The sequence below is a fragment of the Neofelis nebulosa genome, chromosome 8, assembly GCF_028018385.1.
Source record: "Neofelis nebulosa isolate mNeoNeb1 chromosome 8, mNeoNeb1.pri, whole genome shotgun sequence".
Taxonomy (NCBI): Eukaryota; Metazoa; Chordata; class Mammalia; order Carnivora; family Felidae; genus Neofelis; species Neofelis nebulosa.
Window position 1 is genome coordinate 9,199,244 of NC_080789.1, and position 23,326 is coordinate 9,222,569.

Sequence of the window (23,326 nt, forward strand, 5' to 3'; positions counted from 1 at the left end):
AGGACAGAGATGGAGAGAAAGACCAAGAAAGCCAAAGACAGAGATGTCTGCCTCAGACCATCCTTCCTACTCAAGTTGAAGCACACCTATCCCCAGCCCAGCCCTCCTCCTCCAGGCAGTCTCTGATTTCTACCCCACACCTGTGAAGCCTTCCTGCCTCCAGTTCCCCCAGATGTTCACTCACCATCGCTCAAGATGAACTTATCTGGTTTTGCTTTCTTAGTGTGATGTCTCAGGCCTTCAGCCTGGGGTAGAGGCCAGGACCAGACTCCCTGGCAACCCCATAAGTGTGGCTGAAGGCCCTGCTTCCCCAGGCGAGAGGGGAAAGGGGACCGCAGAGTCCCCAGGACATCCAGTGCTTTGGTGAGTGCCCAGAGCACCAGCCCAGGACGGGACACCTGGGTGTCACTCCTGGTGGGGCAGCCCTGAGGCCGGCCTTGCCCCCGCGGGGCCCCAGTAGCCTCATCTATGGAAGACAGTGGTTCCCATCCGGTCAGCCTCTCAAGGCTGGGACAGGACCTCAGAGGAGGAGCCCCCAGAGCCAGAAGCTGCCAGCAGTCCTTCCACCCCCGTGGGGAAGGTACAAATTCTTAGCCCATCCCCAAGCCCCTATGCACAGGCCCCAGCCTGTCTCCCCAGCCGCACCTCCCTCTGCCCACCACCCCACATCTAACCCTGCGGCTCCAGCCGGACTGGCAGACGCCCCCAGCATCCCTACTCTTCGCCCTCACACACACACTGCCCCCACCGACAGCACCCTCCCCCATCACCACCTCCAGGATTCCTATCACTATTACCCTGGGGGGGGGGGGGGGCGTGCAATGCTAGGTCCACTCCCCAGGACAGCAACACCCCATGCCGGTGTGACCTAGCCAGGCTGACCCCCTTCCAGCCCCCCGGAAAGCCCTCACACACACTCACAAGGCCATCTCCCCTCCTTTCTTAGACCTCAGCTGAGTGGTCCTCTTTTCTGGCCCCTGGGCTGGGCTGGTAGCCCTGCAGTGAGCTGCCCACTGCCCTGCCCTCCCTCCATCCCAGCACTTATTACGCTGTCGGCCTTCGTCAGTTCATGGCTCTGCCCAAACTGACCGCATCCTAAGCAGGAGGCCCAGAAGGGGTGTTCCGCATCCTCCGATCTAGCCCGGGGCCTGGCAGAGTGGCCCCCGAGGATGGCCACGAAGGAGTGACGGATGGGTGGATGGATCCATTTGACCAATATTTAGTGAGGACCTACTACGTGCCAGGCGCTGTTCTAGGTTCTAGGGGTGCATCGGTTAAAACAAACAAATGAATAAATGGACCAAGTCCCCCGCCCCCAGGAGGTGGACATTCTAGATACGGGTAGGGAGAGACAAAACCACACACATACTAAATAAATAAGTACATCTCCTCATTTGTTGGATGATGTTACGAAAACAGCAAGTGGAGGAGCAGAAAGGGACGGGGGGCGCCAGGCTGGGCCAGGGGTAGGACAGGTATAACCTGGGGGCCCGAAAGGCCTCGCTCGCAAGACGATACAGGGCACAGACTCACAGGAGGTAAGGGAGTCAGCTGCGTGCCCCTCTGGGAAGAGCTCTCTAGGCAGGTGGAACAGCCAGGGCAAAGACCCAGAGGTAGGGATGAATCAAGGAACACCCAGGAGGCCAGCATGGCCGGAGGGAAGCGAATGAGAGGTGGCGGAAATGGGACTGCCCTGCAGGTGTGAGAACTCCGGCCCCTGTTCCACTGAGCGTCACGTGCAGAAGACAGACGTAGCTGAGGAGGGTTTGAAAGATCACCCCAGCTGCGGGGGCAGGTGGACTACGGCGGGCCGGGGTGGGAGAAGGCGACCCATGTGCACACACAGCTCAGGAAGGGGGGCCAGGCCCGTGGGCTCGGTGGCCATATGGCCGCTGCCTCCTGAGGACAGCCCTGCCCTCCCCTGGAACAGAAATGGGGAGCGCTGGGTGGGGGCGGGGGGAGGGGCAAGAGAGCTGTGGCCCTGCTCACGCCCTCCCTGCCAGGCTTCCTGCGTGACTCTCGGGGGCGCTGAGCCTCCCGTCCATCTGTTCCCATCCCGCCCAGCCTCGCCAGGCCATCGCTCACCTGCCCCTCTGATAATCCACATCTGGCTGGGTCCAGATGACGATGACAGCGGAGGTAGGGGACGTGGCTAAACTCTGGAGCTATTTTGAAGGTCGAGCGATTGATGGGATGTTGGCAGGGGTTGGAGGAAGAGAGGAGGCAGGGCATCTCCAAGGTCTGCAGCCTGAGGACAGAGCCACAGAGCAGCCGTCGCGGGGGACAGGACTCCTTTTGGACACGTGGAGTTTGGAGCGCCTGGTACACGTCCATGTGAAGCCATTTCATAGGCTCGTGGGGCCTGGGGTTCAGGGGAGAGGAATGTAGCCTAGAAGTATCATGTGGGTGCATCAGGGTAGAGAGAGTCTCTGGATGGCATTTAAAGTTGGGAGCTGGACGGGGCGCCTGGGTGGCTCAGTCGGTTAAGCGTCTGACTCTGGCTCAGGTCACGATCTCGCGGTCCGTGAGTTCGAGCCCCGCGTCGGGCTCTGTACTGACAGCTCAGAGCCTGGAGCCTGTTTCAGATTCTGTGTCTCCCTCTCTGTCTGACCCTCCCCCGTTCATGCTCTGTCTCTCTCTGTCTCAAAAATAAATAAACGTCAAATAAATAAATAAATACATAAATAAATAAAGTTGGGAGCTAGAGGGAGACGGACGGTGGGCAAACTGATGGGAGCTGCTCAACCTTTTCACCGGATACCCCTAGACCAGACCCTCTGCTCAGGAGAAGCTGGACAGCAGCCAGCCAAGAGGGGGCGGCAGCAGGGGACCTGGAAGGAGGTGGGGGGCGGGCTTCCTGAGACGCATCTCCCCTGGAGGTCCGGGGTGCTGTCTGCAGACAAGAGCTGTCAGCCCAGATTAGCGCAGCCACTCTGCCAGACCAGCTCAAGTAGAAAGAACCAGATCTGCGCCAGCCTCCACCAGGGGTGCAGCCCGCAGCCAGGAGAAAGGGTGCCAGGCTGAGGGCAAAGGGGGCCGAGGCTGCGGCTGGCCCAGGGGCGCCCCCCTCTCGGAGGCCTGGCTAGGTCAGGGGAGGGTGCTGAGCGAACGGGAGAGGCCGTCTGCTGTTCCTGCCATTGCCAAGGCCAACTAATCAGGGGCACAGTGGGTGCCAGGGAGGCCCAGCCGGGCAGCATACGGCCGTGCTGCTGAGGACACAGCTGCTGGCCCCAGTCCAACGGAGGAGGGGACTGGGGGCTGATGAGGGGCCTCGGTGCCCCCTCCTGAGTTGGGAACAGATGCCAGCCAAGGAGTGTGCGCCCCTAACCCTCCATCCCCGTGCTCACGCCCCAGGGTGGTCCTGGCCCCTGTCCCACAGAAGGTCCCGGAACCCACTGTGGCCCAAAGAACTCCCACTCATTCTTCAAATGTCCTGTTCCCCCCTCCTCCAAGTAACTATTAGTGATCCTTCCCCTCAGTCCCTGCGTGTCCCACTGGCCCATAGGTCCTGGCTAGGGTATCTGCCTGCAGAGAATGGGCTGTGTCTACTCTCCATGGCCCCTTAGTGAATGCTACTTTGGATGAATGAATGAATGAATGAATGAATACATAGTAGCCCACTCCCTTGACCTGGTATCCTGTGCAGGAATTGCTCCCTCCTGATTTGTAGAGTAGAACTTGAACTTGATTGCAGGGGAGGGGCAGAACAGCTCTCACCCTGCCCCCACCCCCCTAGCATTTCCCCATTCACACACCTGGCGTCTCTTCCTGTTCCCAAGTCAGGGTCTCACTAGGTGTTCTGGCCTCATGTTTTCCCACCTACCTCCTTCTCTTCCAAGAAGGCAGCAGCCCTGGGGAAATCAGGCCCTGCACCCATCTCCCCTCCTCTCTCCCCCACTCCTCCCCTCCCTACCTTCCCCCTGGGGGCTGCCAGGCCTTTCTCTGCAGGGTGGCTTGGGAGCCCCTGTGGGCACCAAGGGCAGACAGCCCTGAAGTCCAAGGTGTGGCCTGGGGTGGAAGCCTCCTCCAGCTGCCCCCAAGACCCAAGGAAACACACACTTCAAGCGAAACTGCCCAGATTTTCATGCAAACTCTGTTTCAAAGTGAGTCTCCCAGCTTCCTTTCCGACAGATGCCCCGCAAGGCAGAATCCAAGAAGAAATCCTGGGGCCTCCTTCACCCATGCTCAGAATGGCTGGCCTAACCACAGCCCAGCCGGGCATGAAGCTGGGTGGAAAGGGCCAGAGCAGGCCTGGGGTGAGGGGCACGGTGCCAGCCGTGAATTCAGGGCCCCTCGGCCTGACGGGCAATTGAAAACGTGCCTGTAAGACCAGATCATTCGAACGCCTCTCATTCTGAAACCAGGGCTCTGAGGATCTCTGAAACCAAGAGTCTAGGATTCTGAGGCTTGACGAGTCTAAGATTCTCTATGACTCTCAGCAAGATTAATCCCACCAGGATCCCACGCAATCAGTATACGGCACGGGTACCTTACCAGGAGCCAGTGTTGTGCGGACATTTTGCTGCCCTGGTCTAGCAAGGGAGGGCTGGGACCCCATTTTATGGGTGGGGAAACTGAGGCCTGAGAGGCGGAGCCACTGCTCCAAGATCCCAGATGCAAACCCTAGTCTAACTGCTCTGGATGCTGTGATCTGTAGCCCCAACACTGGGACCCTCCTCCCTCTGTGCGAGAAGCTGGGATGGGCCGGTTCACTGGGCACCTGCTGTACTCCTGGGGTGCAGACTAACTCACGTGGAGGTGCTACGTGCATCCTCATTGTGCAGACAGGGGACCGGAGCAAGAGAGGAACCTTTCCCCAGGTCCCGAAGCTAATTAATGCAGGACCAAGCTTTGAAGACTGGCAGGAATGTTCTGTATGAACCGCCCTGCACCCCTGCCTCCTGCCTAGACTTGTCCCCGTCAGGTCACACGGAGCCCAGTGCCACAGGAGCTCTGTGCTCTTGACAGCGGAAGGTGTTCAGAAAGGGCCCCGAGGGCATCACTTCTGCTTTGACCCTGGATGTGGGCAGGGACTTTCCTGATGCCCTGTAGATGGTGTGGCTGTCTGGGACGCTACAAGTCACAGGGAGGAGAAGGCTGTAAAAAGGAGCAAAAAGCTCTGGGGTCGTGAGAACACAGGTTCAAGTCCGACCTCAGACCCCCCCTGCCCCCACCGCTATGTGGCCTTGGGCACTTTACTCAATCGCTCTCTGTCTCGGTTTCCACATCTGTAAGTGGGCATCGTAATGGCACCAACATCCTAGAGCTGTTACGAAACAAGATGATCCAGCCAGGCAAAGCACCGTGGCGAACTTGCCCATTTCAGCCATTTATCATTATTAGTAAATCCCTAGAAGATGTGGAAAGCTCCCCTCCTGCCTTCCCCTGACATGCGGCCCCCTGCCCACCCAACATTTCCACCTTCTGCACGTGCAGGTCGGTCTGCCAAAAATGCCCTCTCCAACCCTCTGTGTGCTTGGTGATTGTCTCCCCAAATCAGCCTCCGCAAAGATGCCCTGATGCCCCCGCCCTGTCCTCAGTGTTCTAGTACCTTCTCACAAGAGTAACACCTACTGACCACTTACTGCACCCAAAGTTCTATGCTAAGCTCTTTACACACATGATGGCATTTCATTCTTACAAAACCGTATAGAAATCGGTATTAACCCCATCTTACTGTTGGAAAATGGAGGCCTGGAGAGGAGCATGGGGGCCCAAGGCCCCACAATGGGCAAGTGGAAGGCCTGGGACTAGAACCTGGGCCTGTGCGTGTGGAGCAGAGCTTCAGCTCCTGGTCCCCCAGCTGGGACCTGCCGGTGGCCTCCCCCCATAGCTCTGCCGGCCTTGCCTCCCTGTCTGTGGGCCCTGCCCTGGGAGCACATTTCCTGCCTCTCTGCATCACCGCCACCCCAGGCCCAGCCCAGAGGCCCCTGCACAGGGGTGGGTTACTGCTGAACCCGGGACTGTGAGCTGGGTGAGCTCTGAGGGTGGGCAGTGGCCCAGGCCAGGCTCAGTGTCCCCAGCAGCTTCCCACAAGCCTCCTGGCCTCCCTCGCACCCCTCTCCACAGCCGGGGCTGAGGCGCAGGCTGGTCGACTCTAGATGTGGGCCAGCAACTCAGACTCAGTGGGCTCGGGGCCTAGCAGTGACTAGGCTGGTTTCTTACTGGAGAAAAAAGGCACTATTCATATTTAAATGGCATGGCGTGGCCAATGGGCTTTGGGAGGCACCACAACACGCTTAAGGGGTGGGCAGGCCTAAGGGGTGTGCAGGCCGAGTGAGGAGTGAGGCCCGGAGTGAGGCCTAGAGTTGCCTGATTGCCCGGATGGCGCACTTTTAGAGAAGATCCAGCCCCATCTTGCCAAGGCCCAGAAAAGGATAGTGATTTATGAAGGCCACAGCAAGGAACCAGAACCCAGCCTCCTGACTCGCAATCTGGTGCTTTCCTCTCTCCCTCCCTCCCTCCCTCCCCAACCTTCTCCTCCATGCCCTGCTTCCCTTTAGCCATCAAAGGCAGACCTGTGGGGCCAGGTGGAGGGACCTATTTCACAAGGTTTGTAAAGAGCACCATGACTCCCAGGTGCCCCATCCGTCCTGGGCAAAGTCAAGAACTACACATTAATCCAGTCCCTCCTCTTGCTTTGTGCAAGAGTAGAGAAACTGAGGTCCAGAGACACGGGGGGGACTTCCCAGGTCACACAGCAGGCTCCCGGCAGGGCCAACAACCAGCACTTGCATTCCCTGACAACCCAACTAAGTCCTCCTGGCGGATCATGCGGAGGCTTTTGCAGCCGTTGCTGTCCTTTTTAAATTGCAAGTAGCCACCCGGCTCTCCACGGTTTTGCAATTAATAGCCCATAATTTCACTAGCGCCAACTCCCTAGGCTGCCACCTAGTGGCCAAGCTGAAAGCCACAGGCCATGGTTGAAAAGAGGGCGCCCCCGGGGAACGAAGAAACTCTAAAGACAAACAGGAGGACTTGGAATGTTTCAGGGCAACATCTAGAGAAAAAGGAGGCAAGCAACCAAATCTCTCTAAAAGGCACTTGTAAGAACCTGTGCCACCCTCCCCATGCCACCCGTTCGCTGGCGACTCGGGGCAGAGGGCAAAGCTGTCCCTCCTGTAAAGGAAGCCCAAACGCGCTCTAACAGCCTGAGGCTCCTGTTAATTAAATTCCTCATCAGTGTGAATTCATCCTAAGGTCTCTTTCCCAGGGGAGCGCAGGGTGCTTTCTAAGTGGGGGGAGGGGGCGGACGCAGCGGGTATGGTTTGGATCCCGGAGGGTCTGTGCCCCCAACGCTCCCCCACGCCGGGGTCTGAGCCATTCTTTGCCAGCTGCGAGGCGCAGTCAGCTCTGAGCAGGAAACAAGTTCCCCATCGACGGGGCCCTGGCCTCCCAGTCTCGCCTGTTAGCAGGCAGGAGGCCCCACGGGAAGAGGCCGAACTCCTCTCTGGGTGCTCCAGGCCACGCAGCCTCCAAAACTGGAGTCTCCGGGAGCAAGGGGCCCATCGCCGTCCTTCTCCAGAGAACCAGGCAGGCTGGTGCTGGGGACCCGGAAGTGACCTCCACAGCCAGGAGCCGCCTAATGAGCTCCTCACCCGGGGCAGTGAGAGAGGGAGGAAGGGGGCCCAGGGAGAGACACAGGCGCCACCCACCTCACGTGCGCACACACACGTGCACACACGTGGTTGCCTATGGTCACAGAGACCCTCATACCCACGTGCACGCACACCCGGATGTACAGAAACTCCCCCTTGGAGACCCACATCCTGTCCCCTCCTCTCGTAAACCTTCTCTTCTCAAATGTCCCGTCACATCGCTGTTCCGGGGCCGTCAGATCCCACCCTCGCCCAGTGTGTCCACTTCATACATATCTACCGAGCGACTCGAACATACCAGGTGTCGCTGCGGGCGCCCTGTGAATGAAGTCCGCCTTGCGGCCAGCTTCCTCGGAGAAGGGGGTGGGACATGAGGGAGAGGAACACACACTGCAGAAGGTGTGCCCGTTAGAAACTCGGGCTCCAAGTTCCCTGCCGCGTGACCTTGGACTGGTCACGGCCCTCTCTGGACCTCATTTTCCTCATCTGCTAAATGGGCTAAAAATGGTTTTGAACTAGGAGCCTCGCAGGATTGGTGGGGGTGGAAGGGGTTGAGAGAAGCTGGCGCCTAGGATGACCTCGCTGGATGTCCCTCCCCTGCCCCCAAGAGTCTCCCAGGGCAGTGGGAAGCGACCGACGTGGTACCACTGAACCGCTCCTCCCCCCCGTCGCCGATAGCTTTGGTTCTCATCACTCACCCCTACCCCCACCCCTGCCTCCCAACCCCTCCCTCAGGACCTTTGTGGTAGCCCTCAGGGCCCCCTGGGATTTCCCAGCAGGTCAACATATGTGTGGGGAGATGACCCTGTATGTGCGACCTTGAGACGCCAAGAGCCCCCAGGCCCCCTTCGGACTTTGCCCAACCGGAGCCGGCCTGCCCATCTCAGAACGAAGCCATAGTCTGGCCACCCTCCTGGCCACCTTGCTCCACAAATACCCTGGAGCATGGCCTCCCCTGCGCTACCAGGCCTGCCGACAATCAGGCCAGCCCCAGCCTGTCTGGGGAGAGGTTGGCTGGATAGGGCAGGTGACAAAGCCCCAAGGCCCCAGGGTTGAGAATTGGGGGAGTAAGGACCACTCTGACCGTGGAGGAGGAAGAGGTGCCAGGGGCCCTCCCCTCTTCTGCAGATGGGGAAACTGAGGCTCAGACAAGGAAGAGAAGCAAGCGTTCGGATAGAACCAAGGAAAGAGTTGGGCTCAGGACAGACAGAACTCCATGCAGAACCCTGTCCTGCCACTGAATTGCGGTGACACCATGCAAGTCGCTCTGAGCCTTACACGGCGAGTTGAGAGGCTCTGAGTTAGGCATCCGTATGTCAAATACCACACAGGAGGTAGGCAGGTCTCATAAAAGTCCCTGTCCTTCCCTGACGGCTGAAACCCCATGTAGGCCAAGTACTCCCCTCCCCCTCTCCTTCCCCATCCCCCGTCCTATTCCTAACTCAGGGTAGTGGAAAGAACACAGTTCAGGGAGTCAGGAGGCCTCTTGAGCAAGTTACCTCGTGTCTCCAAGTCTTGGTCTCTTTACCTCTGTTTTCCTGTGAATGGCCCGCCTCCTTCACAGAGAGATTATAAGGCTCAAGAGAAATCATGGAGATGAAAAGCTTTGAAAACTATGAATCTGGGCAGATGTCGGGGCTTGTTGTTATAACATAACCTTCTGGCACTAGGCAGGCGGACAGATGGACGGAGGGCTGGGTCCTCGCGTGGGTCGGCAGACACGCGGTGGGGGGTGATGGAGCTTGAGTTCTAAGTCAGCACGAGCTGGGATCCCCTCCCCACTGAAATGCTGCCCGATACTCTCAAACTAAGCAGCTTCTTTTCACACATGTGTCCACCTTGATAGCCACCCCCCCCCCCACGAGGAACCTTGTCCCTAAAAAGCCAGACTCCCCAGAATGCTGCAATCTGAGTTCTTTTGGGCCTCAGAGGTGTCAGGACCACTCTCCAGCATCTTCAGGCCCAAATACTGGCCCATGAGCCTGGTGGGAGGAGGACCCACATCTGTCCAGTCGCTGAAGGACGACCCCTGTACCCAGCACAGCACCGGAAGTCTTTTCTTAGTGCAGGAGTGGCTGGCGGGGAGCGGGGAGGGGGGACCAACTCACTGGGCACACGGTTGATGGCTTTGAGGGGCCTCAGGACACGCACGGTGCGGATGGCCGACAGGTTGATGTTCTGGAGGTCCAGAGAGTACTCGACCATCCTGCAGAGAAAGGGGGGAGAGTGAGGGATGGAGCAGGAGGGACACTCAGGGCCATGGACTATTCCACGGCCATCTAGCCACCCACGCACACCCACCCGTGCCCACAGCTGCCTGGAAGGGAGACATAAGGAAAGGGCTCAGAATCCTGGCTATGCCCCAGTCAGCTGTGTGGCCTGGACAGTCTCCTCCTAAGTGGAACTGGCTGTCTCTGCCTCTGACTGTCCTGGGGGTGCCGTGGATGCAGTGGAGGGCGGAGTGAATGGAAGAGCAGAGAACTTGGGTCCCCACTGAGGGCCCAGCCCTGTGCCAGGTGCCTCTTGCCCCTGCTTTCCCAGCAGCCTCTAATCTGAAACAAGGAAGGTCAGCAGAGGAGAACCAAGGAGCTGGGAGACCCCCGGCTGACCCCAGGTGGTGACCGGAAACCCTCACTGTGGGCAGAGGCCTAGAGCTTATATCTTGCTTTATATCTCCCCTGGCCCCCAGGCCCCCGGCAAGCCTGGGTCAGATGCCCAGATTTACAGATGAGGAGAGGAGCTGGAGAGAGGTGACGTCACAGGTCCCACGTCACCCAGCATCTGGGCAGAGGCTCAAGCCAGGCTCAGGCCACACCTGCCCCCCTCCCTCTCTGTTCTCCTGGCCTCTGAGCCCAACTGCGGGCTCACACCAGGCCAGGTGTCACAGGCCACATCTCCTGGGATGTGACAGGCACGCTGTACTTCGCTTGCAGGGAAAGTTCACTCTCTCCTGGGCACGCTCCCCGCAAGGCATCCAGGCTCCAGCTTCAAGGCTCACTGCGTGCCCCACTCCAGACCTTGGCACCCATCGTCCCTTCTGCCTGGAACGCTACCTCTCACCTCTCTGTCCACCGAAACCTTACTCACGCTTCAGGGTTCCGGGCAGATGCCCCTGGAGTCCTGGAAGTTTTTCCACACCCGAGTCCACGATGAACCAAGCCAGTCTAGGCACTACAGACACAAGTGACTCACAAGACCTGGCCCCAACCCTCAGGAGTACCCACTCGCGCCAGGGAGAGACTCAAAGGCAGCAAGGATGACACCAGGGCCCTGGCCACTGCCTGAGTTCTCTCCTTCAGGACCTCATCAGACGGCCCCGCCCTCCCTCTCTACACTCGACCAGCCCTGAAGCTCCTAAGAGACAGTCGGCCTCCTCCAGGAAGTCTTCCCAGATCTCCACAGAAGGCAGATCTCCGAGGTCCCCTCTGTGGTCTCCTGGCTTCCACCGGATCCTACCCGCTCAGTTGCTACCTGCCCCCACTTTTCTCCACTGAAAGACAGGCTTCTGGGGCCTACGGCCTCGGCCTGACCCTGGGTGTCCGGCTCACCAGACCCTTCCTCCCCGTCCCCCCTCCCCCCTCCATCATCCACCCCGGGGCTCCAGCACTGCGGCCGGCTCCACCTGTCACTGCCGTCAGCAGGAAATGAAGCCTTTTCCTACACACCGTGCAAACCTGTCCAATTGTTGTGGAGCCGCCGCCCCCTCCCGCTGCTTGAAGAATAATTGAGTGAAAGCTTCTTTGCCTGAAATGCCTCCATCCATCCCCCAGCTTTCTGGGGCACAGGCTCTGGCTCCCATGCTGGCTCTCTCTCACGCAGAGCCACACACACCTGCACACAACCGTCGGCGCACACACACACACACACACACACACACTCACTCCTCGGACACCCTGATCCACACACACTCCCGCCAGAGCCCAGTTTTGGAGAGAGGGGCGTGACAAAAAAGTGACAGAGAACTAGAACTGGAGATGACCTGGGGTCCCCAAGGAAGGGAGGAGGAGGGGGAGGAGGGGAGGAGGGGGAGGCGAAGAGGCAGCAGTGGGAGGAGGAGGGGGAGGAGGGGGGAGGAGGAGGAGGGGGAGGAAAGAGGGGTGCCAGGAGCGACAGCCTGGCAGAGAGGGAGCCGCAGGTTGAGGGTGGCCCAGGGGCAGTGGATGAGGAGAGAGGGTGATGTGAGAAGGAGGCCGAGGGAGCGGAGCTGCAAGAGGATTCCGTGCGTGGGTGAGCCAACTGTCATTTTCATATTTTGTAGAAAGAGCTCTCCAGGCAGCCAGGGAGACGCGTGTGATGGAGGCACCGTGGGGGCGGCACACACAGCACACAAACACACGCTCACACTGGCACGGGCGCACACGCACCCTCACACCCCAGGCCTAGGAGAGCCCCCCCCCCCCGCCGCCCAGCTCCAGCCAGCCCCCCCATCCCCCCGCCCCGTGCCCCACCACCACCAGCCCTCTTCCTTCCGCCCTGGCTCCCTCCATCCTGCCAAGGGGGGCAGCACCAGGCCCTGGGGAGAGCGAGACCCCCAGAGCTCAGTTTATGCTTTGCTGGGGTGTGCTGGGGTGGGGGATCCCAGCCTCTGCCAGATTGAGCCCCCTCGGGATCCTTTGTTTTGGGAGCCCCAGGGCACACCTGCTGAGCTCTGGCAGGTGACAGCCCAGGATTTGTCCCCATCCCCATGAAGTCTCGCAATAAAAATAAATACATGCCTCATAGAGGGGTGGCTAGACAAAGAAAACACATGGTTTTTGAGGGCCTACCGCTTGCCAGGCAGTTCTCGTTCCTCACCTGCGTTAACCCGTTCGAGCCCCCCGTTACTTGGATCCCACCGCACCCTGCCTCACCCTCCCCTGGACCAGGATTCCACACCTTGCCCCGCTGCCCTGGTTCTGTGTCCCCCCAGGCAGAACCTATGCTCCACAGACTGGAACTACTGGCTCTTAATTAAGTGAGGCAGGCCCACCGTGGCCTGCCCCCCACCCCCCACCCCCGACAGGGGACAGGCGACAGGCCAGGGCGAGGATGGGAAATATCTACAGATACAGATGAATAAACCCCACGGTGAGAAATCAGATTCGCCTCCCCTTTACGTTTCTCTAAAACAAGGAGGGGACTGGCCCCTGGGTTGCAAGCGAGGCACAGGATGTAACTGAGTGTTTCCAAGGCCCGCGATTACCCAGAGTCAGAAGCTTTAGGGTCTGAGCACCTCTCCGATGCCAACCCGTTCGTGGGAAGCTGATGAGACTCACGCCCATCTCTGAGGTGGACTGAAGCAGCCACTGCCTGGCAGGCTCAGCCCCTCCCCTTCGCCCCTGACCCGACCTGACCCTCCAGGCCTTCAGCGTGGGAACACACCACACCTTCTGCAGCCTACTGCAAAAACTCCCCGGAGACCTCAACTTGCAGCCCTCAGGGTCTCCACTGAAAAGCTCCCATGAGAAATTTCTTAGAGAATTTAGTGTTAGGATCGTAGCTCTGAGCTTCCTGGCAGTCAAGTCGAAAGGGGAAAGGTGACGAGTTACTGAGTCCTTGGCAGCAGGAGAGATCTTGGTACAGTGGATCCTTCCGGGAAATCCAGTTGCCTAAACATTTCTCTGAGATTCTAACTCTCTCTTCTATATATCTACTTGGGGGGTGTAATATTGCACCTGTATCCCCCGTCTGGGAAACAAGACAGGGTATAAATGCATTCAGTGATAAAGAACACACAGTAGGTGCACAGTGAAGAATCTAATAGTTCTCATTCTTCTTTGAGAGAAAGAGGATAGAAAGGGGGACACCGGACAAGGATGGGGAGAGACGCGCAGAGTTGCAAGGGTAGAACTGTGGGTTTAATTCTATGCCCTGGGAACTGTGCTGTCCTGACAGTAACACTGTGCCCCAACTCGGGACAGTCTGCTCACAGCTCCCTGACCCCTGCCCCAGTCCCATCACCAGCCCTTTCTCCTGACAGCTTGAGCAGCCTCCTGACTGTTCTGTCTCCAGCTTCTTCCTCCCACACTCCTTCTTCAGTCAGCCAAAACTTCCTAAAACTCAAACCTAGCCGTGTCCCTCCCCAACTTAAATCCTCCATGGCTCCCTGCTGCCATCAGAACCAAGTCTAAGCCCCTGACCATGGCCTACAAGGCCCTCCGGTCTGGCCTTCCCCTCCCCCAACCCCTGCTCCTCCTCTGCACATCTGCGGCCTATCAAGCTCCCCAAACACACGCCCTTCTTGCCCCCCTTTCCTTTGCTCGGTGCCCCTTCCCCTTGCTCTCAGCCTCCCCTCAAGACCGTCTCCTCCATGGAGCCTCTGCTCAGCCCTTCCCTGCGCCAAAGGCTGAATTCACCCCGTCTGCTCCGGCTTACTCCACGGTCTGTTCACATCTCCTGTCTAACATGGGTTCCCCGGAAGCAGATCCTGAGCCAAGAACGCAGGAGGTGATCCCGGGGAGTGTGTCGAGGGAGTGGAAACTGAGAAAAGCCAATGAGGGGCTGTGGGTGAGCCGGCTACTGCTGTGGAGAATGGGGGCACAATCGGGACCCCCTGAGAGACTGTGGAGCGGGCCTCAGAACGGGACCAGGGACAGCAGGGAGGCGGGGGAGGGGCACTGCAGCATTCCCACAGACCGGTTGAATGCTGGCCACGCACCCCCCCCTCAGACGCACCCCCGCACCAGCCCCACACAGCACCCAGTAGGCACTCAGGGATCTACTTAGCATGAGCACCACCCGTGACAGAAGAAGCTACCGCCTCCCACCCTGGATGACAGCTGTGGGAGACACCCCCCTCCAAAAAAGAAGGTGAAGAGGGGTCGCTCTATGGGTGAATAACCATTGGGCTGACTTCCTCCGGGCCCCCAAGTAAGACATCACTTACGAGAGTGAGAAATTAATTCCTAATTACACAGTTACTTTATCACGCAGCTTCGGTGCTAAAAGTCTAAAAAAAAAAAAAAAATCAACAAAAACCCCCACTACCTCCTGCCAGCTCCCAAGCGCCTAATTAGGTAAGTAATTTAGCTTTAAAGAGAACACTTTTGTCCTGACGTCACCCCAGGAGGGGAGTAGCTGAACCCAGTTCCGGGGCTGTCCTTGAGGAGAGGGGCTCAGGGGTGGCCATGCCAGAGCGGGCTGGGAGAGCCGACATCCGCTCTGCAGGGCACATCCCTACTTATTCCTGCTGAGGCCCCCTCCCTCTCCCACTCCCAGATCCCCTGCCTCCCAAGAGAGGCCCAGAGCCCCGGGCCTGGTCATCCACTGCACAGGATCTCCCTCTCCCCCCCGCCCCGCCCCCAGCCACTGTGATCAGTTCGGGATGGGCATGTGACCCCAGGTGGGCGATGGGCGGCGGGCCAGCCCTTGAGCTGGGACTATAGGGAAGAGGGCTCTCCTTGGCTAAGCCGCCGCCTGGAAACCCTAAGGCGCTAACGGCCGTCTTGCCTCCGTGGTGGCCTCAGAATTCTACCAACACAAAAGGCGGCTGAGTCCAGAGCTGGAGAGAGGCAGGATCCTGACCATATGGTTCGAGCACTCTCTCTATCTGAATCCCAGATCTGCCCTCTGCTTTTTCCGGTTCTGTCAGCCAATACACTCCCTTTGGGGCTTGGGCCCCGTTTGCCCTGGGTTTCTGTCACTGGTAACTCAGCGTCCTGGCTGATTGACAAGGTTTTCCTCAGCAGCATTCACACGTGTCGAGCACTTTGCATACCTTCTCGTGGGGGGGATTGCGGCCCATTATGGCCCATCAGCTGAGGCTCCCAAAGAACCCAGCTCACACAGCCAGAGGGCAGGGGATCCGGAAGCCCTGCCCAGCCTGCCCAGCCTACCCTCCGGCTCACCAGGCATCAGGCCAGCCGCCTTCTGGCTCCCGACACCCTCCTCAGCTGGTCAGGCGGGCCGGTGAGCCCAACGCACATGGCAGGACATGGAATAGGACCAGCATCCCTGCGGGCAGGCTTACCCAGTGGTTAAAGCGCGGAGCCTGGATCCCGTCCCCAGCTCTGCCGCTAGCATACCGTGCGACCCTGGGCAAGTCAGTGAACCGACCTCCCAGGGCCGTGAGGAGCAGGAAATGGGTTCCTACGCGGATTCGGTGCTGAGAACAGGGCCTGGCCCACGTAGGAGTCAAAGAAGACTCAGTCGCCATCATATCACAGCCTCCTGTGCTGCCTCAGCTCGCGCTTGCCCACGAATCACATGTGCCTACTCAAACCGCACCCCCTGAATCCCACCGCCTGCCTGAGAAAGCCCGGGCAGCACGGGCCTCCGGAAGCTCCGGCAGGACCCCAGCGCCGTCCGCCACGTGGCCCGCATTCCAGGAACACCCGAACATCGCGTGTTCCCAGAGTGCAACATTGCTCTTGCCAGGCGTTTGCCAGTCTTCCTACCCGGTGCACCCTCCCGTGCCTTCCAGATCCCACCCCTGGGCAGAATTGGGCTCGCCCGCCTTGTATCCCACCGTGCCTCGGTCAGGGCACCTCTGGCTCTGAGGTGTGCTCTGACGTGTCCCTGTTCCTCGGGGCAGGGGCTGGATCGGAGTCCCAGCTGCGTCCCCAGTGTCCAGCCCGGGGCCCGGCTTAGAGGCAGGCTCTCTATACCAGCTTGTCAAACGAATAACTTGAGGGACAAGATCAGAAAAAAGAAAAAAAAAAAAAAAAAAGGCTTGGAGCTGACAAGAAGCAACATAAAATGACTGAGACGTAACGTCTTTCCAGGAAATAACCCCTCCCAGAAGATGGTTTCTGTGTGCCGCTGATAAAAATAGGGTGTTTCCTCAATCTTCGCAAGGGACCCACGGGGGCTTTCTTAAAATGTAATTTAGGATGTAGCTAATGGGAAGGAAACTGAGATGCTGGAAATGGCAGCTCATCTGTCAGGAGGCAGCTCTGTGATGATTCAGGCTTGTACTAGTGGGTAACTCGACGGCCAGCCTACGCCACAACCCCACCACCTAGCACATAGTAGGTGTTCAGCGGAGGCAGGGAGGGAGGAGATACTGGAAAGAGGGAATTGAGGAGCGATAACATTAGCCCCTGACCTTGACCAGCACTTTCTGATTTATGGGTCACCGTCACCCATAAATCCTCACACACATCCTATGGAACCAGAAGGGCAGGGGTTATTAAGCCCATTTGACTGTTAAAGAAACCGATGCTCTGAAACCAACTCGGGCCGAGTTCAGAACAAAGGAAAGATCTGGGGCCACAAAGTCAGAGGAAAGGCTGCAGAGACACCCCAGGAGGGTGGGATTCAGGGCAACTCTGGGGACTGCAGCAGCAGGAGACCCCAGGTCTTCGGTTGACAAGGCTCCACTCAGGTGGCAACACTCCAGTGACTTTATCTCTGGGTGGAGGTGTCAGATAAACACAGGATTCTCAGTTGATTTGAACTTCAGATAAACAATAACACATCACGTTTAAGTATAGGTCCCAAATACGCCTCATGACGTCTGCTTCATGAAATTTAGCACAGCTACACCGGTCTGGGCACCGTGACAGGTGGACAGGTGGCTGCTGGGAAGAGACACTGGGCTCTACCAGAGTTTGGGGGGTACATGTCCCTCTCAGAGGACTCACCCGGTGGCCCTCTGAGGGCTGGTGACGTCGTCCAGGTCCCCAGGGGCGGACCAACTGGAATATTCTGGCCTCTGAAAAGGTAAAGCCCCTCATGCGGTGAGTCAGCATGGGTTCTGGGGCCGGCCGTAGGTGAGCACATAGGTGAGCTACATAGCATGTAGCATCGGGCCCATGTAAGCTGTGTGACGTGGGACAGGCTGCTGATCTCTCTGAACCTCCACGCCCATATCTGCAACAGGGGGTTCACCACCACCACCACGCCCCTAACCACCATCATCAATTCCTCGGGATTGTGAGGATGTAAGAGAGCACAGCACCGTCAGTAAATATTAGTTCTGGAAAATTAGTGACCAGTGCCGATTTCTGCTCCTACCCTTCTCCCTTCTCTGCTCTCCTCTGCTCTTGCGGTAACAGGCCCCGCATTTTGCACATCTAACCTCTCCAACCTCAGGCCACACGCCACGGAAGACCCTGCACTCGCACTCACGCCAGGGGTACGCCCGGACCTAGGCCTGGCCAATCAGAGCACTGGCCAATCGGGCCGCAGTGATTGGTTCAGGGATGAGCACATGACCCACGCCAGCCACTCCAAGCCAAGGAAGCTACGTTCCGCACTGTCGGGGAGTGGCTGTGAAAGGGCAGGGGTCTTTCCAGTGACTCCCAAGAGAGTAGGCTGTGAGCCCTGGGCTGACCTCTGCCACCCGCAACCCGGGAGGAAGGCTGCCGGGATATATGTCGGCACAGAATAACGAGCAGAGCTGTAGGATGGGAGGACACACTGTCTAGTGACATCTTCCAGGATTCTGGATCAAATGGGCCCTGAAGCCAGAGACCCCTGGGCTTTGAGTAAAGGAAATGATAAACTCCCTTAAACCAGGATCGGCAGGTTCCTGCCCCATATAACTGACAGAACCCTTCCTGATTCATGACTGACTGGCGTCTGGCTTGTCAGGCTGTAGCCAGAGAATCTCTCTACCCCTCACCCCTCATAGCATGTAGCATCCTGTTTCCATGGAAACGAACCTGCGTGGTTATCATAGCTCTCATCCACTCTACTCCACAAGCAAATAAGAAAACCATCCACCCCGAGGTTCCCACTGGAATCTTCTCAGATCCACGCCCACCCGACGCCAGTTCAGCTTCACAAAAGTGGCCCCGGATACCCTCGCCCCCAGCTCCACGGTGCCTGGGCACGACAGATTCCAAACAAACATGTCATGGAGACTCCCCCTCCACGCTGGCCCAGAGCCAAGCTCTGGGGACTCCGCGATGATGAGTCAGCCTCAGCCTTGCCCTCAGAGCACCCAGTGCTGGGAGCAGACAGACCTGTAGAGCCCAGGATAAATCAGGATGTAAAGATGTGCCCCGGCCCTGCCGACACATGGAGTGCTTCCCTGACTCACAGATGATGCGCACAGAGTCATGGAGGAGGGAGGCCAGCTCCAAAGGCTTCTGGAAACAGCCACAATGATGACATTCTGACACCCATAACCACAGCCCGATCTGCTAGCGGGGACAGGCCTCTGCACAGCTTGCATGGGTTGGTATTTGACTTCAGAGCCAAGAGCAAACAAAGAAACTCGGGCCCTAGTGGAGGAATGTGGTACGCTCTGAAAGTTGCCCACATAATGTGCTTTCTCTCTTCTTCCAATCCTGCCCGGCCCCAGGGAACAATTCTTGGTTGCCTGAGCCAAATTCGGCGATGTTTTCTATTTTCCTAGCTTCCCCCGCAGCGAAGGACGGCCACGAGACCCAGTTCTGATCAACTGGGTCGGGGGAAAGATCTAGGGAAGGAAATGGTATCTTCCTGATCCAAGTGGACAGGCGTGGCCGACATAGCCTTGTCTCCCTTCATCCTTCCCTCCTTCAGCGCAGACACGAGGTTCACAGCCTCAGCAGCTGCCTTGCGCCCATGAAAGAAAGGCCCGGAAAATCACGGACGTCAGCCCCCACGTCCCAGAGCCGCCATCAGCGCCCACCGACCTCAGAACTTGGTGTCACGTTGGAAAACACACCCCAGGACTTGCTCAAGCCACAGCTGGTCGACTTTTCTGCTACGTGCAGTCAAATGCATCCCGGCAAGCCACGCGGAACCAGGACTCAATCCCAGCCCGTGGAGCCAAGCTCCCTGGGTTCACCTCCTGGCTCTTCCCCTTACCAGCTTGCGACCTTGAGGAGGTCACTCCCTGTTCCCGTGCCTCATCTGCGAAATGGAACTGACCACAGTCTGCCGCTCAGAGAGCTAGTGTAAAGAGTAAGCCAGATCATGCACAGCTTGGGCCCCCAGTGAGTACTCAGCAAACAGCAGATGCTTTTATTTTTTTCTCACACCCCTGGGTGAAGTCTAGAAGGATTCCATTCCCTTTGCTTTCTACAGAACCACCGACAGGCACTTTGGACAAAAGGAACTCTCAGCAAGCAACTGCAGAGGGGAAGCGCCTGCCTGCTCTTTTTAGAAAGCTCTAGTCCGGGGTTGAGGAACAATTCTTATTGACGTTTTGTTTCCCAAGAGCCCGTAAAAGTCAGGGTGGGGAAGCTGTTCCCCGTGCTGCGCTCACTCACTCAAGAGAAGAGGCTCCCAGGCTATGATAGACTCCGAGCCAGCCTCTCCTCACTCCCTGGCTGAGGTGCTGAATGACTGACACTATTGCTATTTGTGTTGGTATTTTTACTGATGACAGAAATTCTGAGGGGGAGTCCTCATCGTCCTGTTCATGAAGTATGTCTACTTGTCATGAGAATTATTTCAGATCCTGGCCCTCTCGTGCTTCTTCCCCTTCCTATGGCTCCCAGAACTGGGAACCGTCCTCTCCACCTGGAGGGCGTCCAATCAAGGGCATCTTGAGGGTCACATAAGGAGAGCACCTGCCTCAGGGCCACCTGGGCATTTAGCTAAAATGCAAATTCCTAGGCCCCCCATATTCCTGGGTCTGGATCCCCAGGGTGAGGCCCAGGAATCTGAATTTTTTAAATGTTTATATATTTTAGAGAGAGAAAGACAGAGCATGAGCGGGGGAGGGGCAGAGAGAGAGGGAGGCACAGAATCCGAAGCGGGCTCCAGGCTCTGAGCTGTCAGCACAGAACCCGACACGGGGCTCGAACTCATGGACCGCGAGATCATGACCGGAGCTGAAGCTGGAGGCTTAAGCGACTGAGCCACCCAGGCGTCCCGCAGGAATCTGCATTTTACCATGTACTCCCAGAGATCCTGTTGCCCCTTGAATTTTGAGGAACACCGAGAAGGGGCGCGAGGCTGTGCACGTGTCTGAGGAGTGGGGAGGTCGCCCCTTCCTGGTGCGTTCCTCCTCGTCCCTTAGCGGCTCCATTTTCCACACCGAGGCTCTCTCCGGGAGAGAGGCCGTCATAGTTAGAAGCTTTCAAGGGCTTTCAGGCTCCAGGCGGCTCCTGTTCCCTGCACTCATGCAAGGCGGGGCCCACATCAGCCACCCAGCCATGCCCTTGGCAAGGCTCTGGCTCAGCCTCAGAGAGGTCGCTGTGGCCCAGTCCTCTGGCCCTGCTTCACCTAAGAGAATCATCATCAGAATTCTCGGGGTAGCCTTTAACAGAAGTGCTCAGGCCCTTCCCCGCAGCTGGCAGTGGCCATTCATGTCAGGAGAGGAGGTAAAATTACCAGCATAAGACACCAAGGGAGATAGACAATCTCTCAAGTTCAACAAAACGCCATTGAATATTTCATGACCTCCTAATGGACAGAAGCAGAAGAGCGTAGTTTAAATAAGACGGTGAGGAGGGTTAAACTTTATCCAATGATTACTGGAGGTTTCTCACACTGAAAGAGTCTCCAGCGAGGTGCCACAGGACCCGCTGCCCAGGGCTGACCTAGCACAGGAAGTAAATATAAGGAGCAACCGAATCAGGACTCCAAGAGATCATTGCAAGATAAAAGTAATAGCAATAAATGCAAAGTTTGGTACTTGGGTTAAAAAAAGGTCAACTGTGGGGTGCCCGGGTGGTTCAGTTGGTTGAGCGTCCGACTCTTGACTTCGGCTCAGGTCATGATCTCGCAGTGGGGGTAACGAGCCCTGCACCAATGGTGCAGAGCCTGCTTGGGGTTCTCTCTCTTTCTCTGTGCCCCTCCCCTGCTCTTGTGCACGCGCACGCGTGCTCTCTCTCTCAAAATAAATAAATAAACAAACTTAAAAAACAAAAACCAAAACCTGTTTTTAGTTCCCGGGTGAGAGAGACCTGGCTCGGAGAGTGAACACAACCAGGGGGTGGCAGGGAGCACAGCCGCTCAACGGGTCACCACGTGGCACTGGGACAAGGGCAGCCCATTCTCTCCACCCCATGAGTCATCACTGGGAAGTTGGGGACCTGCTCCCCCATCCCCACCCCCGGGCACCACAACAGCCTGATGTCATGCCAGCAGGTGAAGCTGCCTCATCTGTTCTTTGACAAATGGTGGCAGGTGTTGGGCACATTTCCCATGAAGGAAAGTGAGACTCGAGGGGGAAAGGAGCTGCCTTCCAAATTCTGCAGGACTGTCATGAGTCTGTCATGACAGAGATGCCCCTGCCCACAGGCTCTGGGACCCCTGTGCGATCGGGCCCCTGCCCCCCTCTCTGCCCTCATCTTCCAGCACCCACCTCCCCCCCAGGAGCCCTAGGCTCCAACATCCCCCCTCACACCCCTTCCCCAACAGCCCGAGGCCCTCTGCATGCTGTTCCCTCTACCCAAGATACCCTTCCCCCGTCCTCTGCCTGTTCAGCTCTTACTCACTGCCCAGGCCTCTCTTCTTCAGGAAGGCATACGCTGATCCCTACGTAAATCAGGTCCCTGGTCCATGACCCCATGGTTCTCTACACTTCTTTGCAGCAGCATCGATCCCAATTTAGGATTTATATTGCATTCCTGGGTTTATATCTGTTTTCTAAACCATGAGATCACAATGGCACATCTCGTTCATCTCGTGGCCCCCACTGCCCGGCACAAGGCCTGGCATATAGTAGGTGCTCAATAAATGCTAATTTCTGTAAAGGAATAAGTGAATGAATGTTCTCATCAGATGGGAGCTACAGGAAGACAAACTGAGTTCAGTGAAAGAAAGAATTTTCTAGCACATCAGGCGTGCTAGATCGCTATTTGGGATCGGCTGCCATGTAAGTTCCCCACGGCGGCAGCATGCAAGCAGAGGCTGATTGGATATGCAGATGAAGGCTCTGACCTCTAAGGAACCTTCCAGCGTGGAGATTCTGTCTCCTCCACAGTTTGAAAAAGGAGGCAGTAATTTGGGGAAGGGGAGGAGCAGGAAGGAAGAAAACGTCTTTGGGATGTCAGGCTTGTTACTTGGGAAACAGAACATTTATAGCCCCAGGCTGGGCTGGGGCTGGGGCTGGGGGGCTGGGCTCTGGAGCCTCAGGTCGTGGCTTCCCATCCTGCCCTCTGCACCCACACCATCCCTAGGCACAAAGGACAAGGAGGACCTCGAGAATAAGACAGGTCTGAGTCACCTGAATGTGTTCATGACCCTAGCAAAGAAGTCTCCCATTGAACCTGCCCCAGAGCCAGGACCAGCCACATAATTTGTGGGTCCCAGTGCTAAATGTAAATGCAGGGCCTCATTCGGAACTCGTTGAGAATTTCAAAACGGTGAGAACAGAGCATGAAACCAGGCACGGGGCCCTATGGGACTGCACATGCGCACCGCTCTCCCTTGCCCCCAGGAGGGGGCTGGCCTGTGAACCTCACCCAAGGACCACGAGAAGATACCAAACAGACCTTGGCGCTCCTCACTGTGCTCGACCTTCGTTGTCTTAATTTATAAATATGAGCAGACGGGGGAAGCGGTAGGCAACAGAGACTCTTCGAGTCAAAAGGGCAGGGTGGGGGTGCTCATAGGAGGCAGTGAACGGAACCAGCAAAACAAAGGACTTCCCCGAAACACGAGTCACGAAAAACTGTCCTCGGGGCGCCTGGGTGGCTCCATCGGTTAAGCGTCCGACTTCGGCTCAGGTCATGATCTCACGGTTCGTGAGTTCGAGCCCCGCATCGGGCTCTGTGCTGACCGCTCGGAGCCTGGAGCCTGCTTCGGATTCTGTGTCTCCCCCTCTCTCTGCCCCTCTCCCGCTCACGCTCTGTCTCTCAAAAATAAATAAACATTGAAAAAAAAATTTTTTTAAAGAAAAGAAAAATTGTCCTAAAACT

At 57.5% G+C, this 23,326-nt stretch overlaps 1 protein-coding gene across 3 annotated transcripts in view; it reads right to left on the bottom strand.

Moving 5' to 3' along the window:
* CACNA1I (calcium voltage-gated channel subunit alpha1 I) overlaps window positions 1-23,326 on the bottom strand; it is a 115,821-nt gene that overhangs the window by 56,942 nt on the left and 35,553 nt on the right. For 2 of the 3 annotated variants that reach the window (XM_058741228.1, XM_058741223.1), the window contains one exon: window positions 9,707-9,804. In XM_058741228.1, coding sequence (XP_058597211.1) covers window positions 9,707-9,804 — 98 coding nt within the window. Of the gene's footprint in view, window positions 1-9,706; window positions 9,805-10,685; window positions 10,788-23,326 lie in introns of those variants that run through there. The other variant, XM_058741225.1, reaches the window with a different exon arrangement.